This window comes from Pseudophryne corroboree, chromosome 7 (assembly GCF_028390025.1).
Source record: "Pseudophryne corroboree isolate aPseCor3 chromosome 7, aPseCor3.hap2, whole genome shotgun sequence".
Taxonomy (NCBI): Eukaryota; Metazoa; Chordata; class Amphibia; order Anura; family Myobatrachidae; genus Pseudophryne; species Pseudophryne corroboree.
Window position 1 is genome coordinate 117,403,002 of NC_086450.1, and position 7,219 is coordinate 117,410,220.

The 7,219-nt window shown below is 43.6% G+C and overlaps 1 protein-coding gene across 1 annotated transcript in view; it reads left to right on the plus strand.

The window, feature by feature from the left end:
• The window catches only part of STK39 (serine/threonine kinase 39), a 604,781-nt gene extending 598,303 nt beyond the window's left edge, over positions 1-6,478 (plus strand). Inside the window, exons 17-18 of the mRNA XM_063933583.1 lie at positions 949-1,013; positions 4,951-6,478. Coding sequence (XP_063789653.1) covers positions 949-1,013; positions 4,951-5,025 — 140 coding nt within the window. The 3' untranslated portion in view covers positions 5,026-6,478. The remainder of the gene's footprint in view (positions 1-948; positions 1,014-4,950) is intronic.
• Positions 6,479-7,219: the final 741 nt, after the last annotated feature.

Sequence of the window (7,219 nt, forward strand, 5' to 3'; positions counted from 1 at the left end):
GGGCAGGGGGGGAAATCGCTCAGTGTGTATGCATCTTTACTAGATGAGCTTTTCTAACTGGTTCTGATACATCCTAAGGCATTAGTAATGTACTGTATAACTATACTTATAATTTCACAGACTGTTGAATTTCGAGGAGCTCATCCGGGCTCCTGATAGAGTCGGCCAGTCTCCCAGATCTGGGAATATTGCCGGATCCAGGAGACTGGCATACGCTCTTGGGAACCCAGGTGCTTGGTGATGCAATTTGTCACCCTGGCTTTGCTGACCAAATCCATTGTGGCATTGAGAACTGATGGGTGGGTCAGCAGTGACGCATTTCACTGCAACAAGTCTCCAACCTGAGCACACTCTTCTATATCTCATGGAGGGCATTGTTTAATGTTGGTAACTATTGGGGTGATTCAGACCTGATCGCTGTGCTGCTAATTTTGATTACCTGCAGTCAGATAGTCGCTGCCCAAGGGGAGTGTAAATTCACCCTGTGCAAGTGTGCGATCGCATGTGTACACCGTGCTAAAATGTCCCTCAGTCAGCGGACAGCTGCAAATCCGTTCGCACCTCACTTACCATGGAATGATTTTTCCATATGTGCAGTGTGCGCGTAGCCCGGAACTTACTCCTGCAGTGCGATCCAAACAGGCTGATCGTGTCCGGAGCTGACATCACACGCCCACCCTGTAAACACTTGGGCACGCCTGCGTTTTTCCAGACACTCCCTGAAAACGGGCAGTTACCACCCACAAACGTCCTCTTCCTGTCAGTCACCAATCACGTGCAATCAAATTTTTCGCACCATCCTGTTGCTGTTTGGCGGTGCATACCCATGCGCAGTAGTTCGATAGTCACCCCCTGTGTGAAAATGCACACCAGCTGAATTGGGCCCTACGTGTATAACCCTTTTTTACACTGGATTTTAGTTACAGTTGTGTTTTGTTTTCCTTGCAGTTGCTGCTAATTTGCAGAAGATGGTAGATGATCCAGTTACATATAAAACAATGACATTTAAGCTGGTAAGTACTTCTACATAGTTCTCTGAACAAAATAAACACATTTTTTATACCATTTTACATAACATTATGTAACATTATGACAAATCCATTTTGTTTAGAACTGTTACGATTATATGTAGAAAATGGAATTTTATTTTAGATACAGCGTATTTTAGCAGCACTTATGTAATTATTACATTTACTAACAATATATGCTTAGACTGCTATGCTTGACAATATAAAGCAGACACCAGGGTTATATGTAATCTCCTTCCACAAATCACTTGGACGTGTGGCTCAAGGCTATGTGTTGAAAAAGTAAAAATTCTGGTGATTACTGATACTGTAAGTATGACAATACCATAAGCGCAATTAAAACCTTAGAACCCTGTAATCAATTTTCTGTGCCTGGGGCGTCCATGACTTGCACAAGGTCAGTGATTTCAATCATAAACTATCCAAAACAATAATGTATTTTATTAACCACTGCTTACTTAAGATTTAACTGACACGAATAGATTGTGAAAAAAATATTTAGAACTCATTCTCTGCTTATCATTGTGTTTTGAACATATTGCTGAAAAATGCATTGCATTACAGCAAAAATAAAGAGTCAATCGTTCCATTTCCACCATGGCGTTCTACAATTTATATGCCCAGTTTAAAATTGTAGAATGCAGCAAACATTTATTTCTAATGTACTAATTCATTCTACAAGTAGAATAGTGTGTATTATTAAATTTGCCACATACAGTCTGAAAAGCACTTGGAAAATGTGTTAAATATGCGTCACTAAAATGTGTCTCTGGTGATGGGTACATTTTATGTGTTTTTCTGATTGCTTCCTAGGGCGGGAAGCAGTTAAGATACCACCGCATGGGATTCCGGCAATCACAGTGCCGACGCCGGAATTCCGCACAGCGATATAATGCCGATGCCTGGATACCGGCAAGACAGACTATTCTCCCTCTGTGGGTGTCCACGAGAGGGAGAATATAACCGGTGGCGAGCGCAACAAGCTACCGTGCCCGCAGCGTGGCGAGCACAGCAAGGGGCTTTCTAGCGCTCGCCCCACTGCTGGCATACTGGTGGCTGGGATGCTGCTGTCTGTATACTGACGGCCGGCATTTCACACTGAACCCCCTAGTGCATATGTGTGAATGAGCTGCCATCATTCATAAATGTTTTGTGAGAGTTTGAGCTAATATTAACTAACTAATGCAAGGGTTCCTAAACTCAGTCCTCAAGGCACCCCAACAGTCCAGGTTTCAAGGATAACCATGCTTGAGCACAGGTGACCTTAGACAGAGATAAAATGGACGGAGATAAAGTACCAGCCAATCAGCTCCTAGCTGTCATTTTTCAAACACAGCCTGTAACAGGTTGGGTCTGAGAGACCGGTGCTGGGGATCCCGGCGATCAGTATACTGACCCCGGGGTCCCGGTAGCAGAATGCCAGCAGGGGAGACGAGCGCAACAAAGCCCCTTGATCACTCGCTGCGCTCAGTATGCAGCGGCCTCGGTGGCTCTTAGCGCTCACCACAGGTTCTAAATCCACTCTATGGGCGTTGTGGACACCCATGAGTGGGAATAGTCCCTGTCAGTCGGTATGCCGACTGTCAGGTTGGTTACCGTGTGGGATCCCAGCGTCGGCAACAGGGCCGGTGCAAGGTCTCTTTGCACCCTAGGCAAAACTTCAGTCTAGCGCCCCCTAACCTGCAAAGCCACCACCACCTCCTGTGAATTGCATCATTATACATATACAGAGAAAAGGAACAACACTCAGGGACTTTTAAAGTGATAAAATAAATTTTGTGACTTGTTTACAATTTAGTGACTTTGTTCACAATATACTTTCACTTTAAAAGTCCTTGAGTGTTGTCAATTCTTTATATACTGTAAAATACAGTATATGGGAGTCTAGTGGGGATATTTAATCGGGGTTGGGTACAGGATGCCGTCATCAGAATACTGACAGCGGAATCCCGACCACCAAAATACCGACATTTTGAATTACCGTATATACTCGAGTATAAGCTGACTTTTTCAGCGCCTTTTTTGTGCTGAAAAAGCCTCTTCGGCTTATACACGAGTGAGTATTTAGGAGGGACATGGGAGGGCACAGCGCGCGGCTCTCCTGTGTCCCTCCGGCGGCAGCGGCGTGTGTGTGTTAAAGGAGGGACACGGAGGGCACAGCGCGCGGCTCTCCTGTGGCCCTCCTGTGTCTCCGCCGGCAGCGGCGTGTGTGTGTTAAAGGAAGTACCGGAAACCGGCACTTCCTTTAACACATACACACGCCGCTGCCGCAGGAGACGCAGGAGGGACACAGGAGAGCCGCGCGCTGTGCTCTCCGTGTCCCTCCTTCAGAAGACAGCGCGGGAGCGACGGGACAGCGCGGGAGCGACGGAGGGTAAGTAACAAACTGGCACTGTGGGGCATATCTGGCACTGTGGGGTATATCTGGCACTGTGGGGCATATCTGGCAGCATGAGGGCATATTTGGCACTGTGGGGCATATCTGGCACATATGGCACTGTGGGGCACATCTGGCACTGTGGGGCATATCTGGCACATCTGGCACTGTGGGGTATATCTGGCAGCATGAGGGCATATCTGGCACTGTGGGGCATATCTGGCAGCATGAGGGCATATCTGGCACTGTGGGGCATATCTGGCACATCTGGCATTGTGGGGCATATCGGTCAGCATGAGGGCATATCTGGCACTGTGGGGCATATCTGGCAGCATGAGGGCATATCTGGCACTGTGGGGCATATCTGGCACATCTGGCATTGTGGGGCATATCTGTCAGTATGAGGGCATATCTGGCACTGTGGGGCATATCTGGCAGCATGAGGGCATATCTGGCACTGTGGGGCATATCTGGTACATCTGGCATTGTGGGGCATATCTGGCAGCATGAGGGCATATCTGGCACTGTGGAGCATATCTGGCAGCATGAGGGCATATCTGGCACTGTGGGGCATATCTGGCAGCATGAGGGCATATCTGGCACTGTGGGGCATATCTGGTACATCTGGCATTGTGGGGCATATCTGGCAGCATGAGGGCATATCTGGCACTGTGGGGCATATCTGGCAGCATGAGGGCATATCTGGCACTGTGGGGCATATCTGGCAGTATGAGGGCATATCTGGCACTATGAGGGCTGTGTACGGCTAGAGCTGCATTTCCCACCCTAGGCTTATACTCGAGTCAATAAGTTTTCCCAGGTTTTTGTGGTAAAATTAGGTGCCTCGGCTTATATTCGGGTCGACTTATACTCGAGTATATACGGTAAATTAATGAACCTTACCCTAACCCTCCCTCCCCGCCGCCCCAACCCCTAACCCTCCCCAGCATACTAACATTCAGGTTGCCGGCTGTTAGGATTCCAGCGTCGGTATTCTGATAGGTGTAGGGATTTTGGCATCTGTATTCAGAATGCCAACATCTCGTCTGCCAGTCTACATCCCTGCAATTTTATGTATATACATACATATATATGTACATACATACATATATTATATTTGTATGCTTCTTATTTTGTTCCATCCCCCCATCTGTAAGTTCATTACTAACCTGCATAAAGAGACATCCTTCCGTTTTTTGCTAGATGAATTCAGTGGTGCGGTGCCCTCTAGTGGCCGGCGCCCCTAGGCAGCCGTCTAAAGCTGCCTAATGTTACAGCCGACACTGGTCAGCAAGGTGACCACCGGAATCCCGAGCGCTGGTCACATGACCGGATCCCCTGTAACATGGCAGTTAGGAGCTGGTTGGCTGGTACTTTATATGGTTCTGCATGACATATATGGCAGTGAGTGCCACTTACAGGATGCAGAAAGCATTTCAACCATTTGTTCTTTCATCTACATTCCAGATCACTCAATATATGAATGTGATGATAAAACAATTTATGTTTCCCACACTGACTGAATTTTTTTTTTTCCTTGTGCAGGCCTCAGGTGTTGATGGGACTGAAATTCCAGATGAAGTCAAGCTGATTGGGTTTGCTCAGTTGAGCATTAGTTGATTATTTGCACTTTTGCAACTGGCAGAGTCACACATTTTTTTGTGGCCATTCTAGATAAGAAAATAAAGAAAGGGATAAAAATAATGGCACGCAAGATTTGCTTCAAATCTAGAAATTCACAAAGTTGTACAAAATAAAATCACGATTGTAATCACTGCTGCTATCCGAAATAGAAATCTACAAATCTCAATTAGCAATCAAATTTGCAGACTCCCTATATACAGAAGAAAGAAAGGAAAATGCACTTAACGATAACAGCTATATTTATTAGTTACTTACAATATGTAATTTTTCTAGCGGATATGTATTTCTCCTTTCAGTGTAAATTTTCATATATTTTCATTGTAATGTTGATTAATAAGACTGCCTATTTTCTGTATTATTTTAAGACTAATATGCTAGAAAAAAACAAAAAAACAACTATTAGCCAAACTTGAATCCTAGATGTAAAAAGGACTGTGAATTTTATTTTCATATATTTATGAATTGCACATCCAGTGGATATTTGTGGTTAAGTTGTGTGCTTGTTACAACAAAACTATTATAAAATTCTTATATTTGAGGTGTGATTTATTTTTTAGTCCCACTGTAGCTAAAAGTGTGGACAATCCAAGTGCCAGTAACAAACCAGATTTCAATGTTATCCTTCTGTGAGTACAGTAGGTCATTGCTTGCTTCACCTGAGTAAAGGATATACTTAAAATGTGGCATGTTACTAAACTTAGATGTACAGTAATATGTTGGTAATCTTACAGGCCAACACATTTCACTGTTCCAACAATGATAAAATTAGGTATTGAGATTTATTGATGTATCTTAGTATTGGGAAGTAAGCACCCAATGTGGGACTACAGCTTAAGTTATCCTTTGGATTTTTGAGGCTTTGGTCTAATGATTAGTGCTAGTTTTCTACTTCTGATGTTGCCCATATCTACACTGCTGTGCTAAGCATGTGACACATGATGTGCCTTATCACTTAGCACTGCTCTGTAAATATGAGCCAGGGTGTCTGCGAGGACAAGTGTGGAAGGTGCCTTGAAGACAGTGCAGTTTAAGAATGTGCCCAAAGCTGCCTTTTCTCAGTCACACAGTTAGAAGCTTTCGAAGTGGACACTTCAGGAACTCACATACTGTAGAGCTCCATGCTAGATGTAGAAAATATAAATGTTGTCCATGAGTTTCGGTAGGGTTATCTCCCATAGTTCATAATGATGAAGACACATAAACTGTTTGAATGGTAGGTCTGTTTTAATGGGACTCCTACTTGAATGGCTGTAGCCCTTTGCCATCAGAAGCTCTACTGAAACACGCTCCAGGAAGGTCTATAGGAGTAAAGCATGGGATTCCTGGTATAGGGACTCCCACCTTAGTGCTGTTGGAAGATGCCTAACTTGGGTCATGTTCACTTAAAGTGGACAAGCTTTAAATAAATAAATTGGCTTTTTCCTCTTAATGATTTTGACTGTGTCTACAGTATGTAACAATAGCTGCATGTTATTCACCTTTTGACAACTTATGAATGATGTACAACCAAAAACCTGAATTGCTACAAAAATGACAAGAATCTTGCAGATTGATGGATTAGAACATATTAGTACATTAAGTTCTGACATTGATGGGACCATCTTGAGTGTCTGCTGACTGTTGGCCATTAGAAATTCCTACAGTAAGGGTCATTTATGGACTACAGATACTTTGGACCTGCAATGATTCTTAATGTACTTGAGTGCACCTCTTGACCACCTAGCTTATTCAAAGGCAAACCTCTTCACAGTGCTGGTAACTATCCCTGGAAAGTAAATCACTTTAAACTCCAAGATACCAACAAGTTTATTATTTTTATTTTTTCCACCTATCTCCAAATTCTGCTTGATTTAGATTAATTTATTGCTTAAATTATCATGAGCTTGAAGGGACACATACTATTTATTACTTGTGTCACTTTTGTGCATTTACTTTTTACAGTGAAATGCATTTGCCTACAAATTTCCTGTAAAATGCATCACACTCAAAGTATAGTGCAAAACCTAACCTTGATGCCCCCACCTCACCAAAAAAAAATCAAACCTTTTTATTGGGAGAAAAAGGCTGTGTACTCACCTGCACTTTAAATACATCCTCACCATGTTTTAAATAATCTAATTTAAAGAATTTATATTTGCTTTTAGGTGCTACATAAGCGCAATCAGGCGGC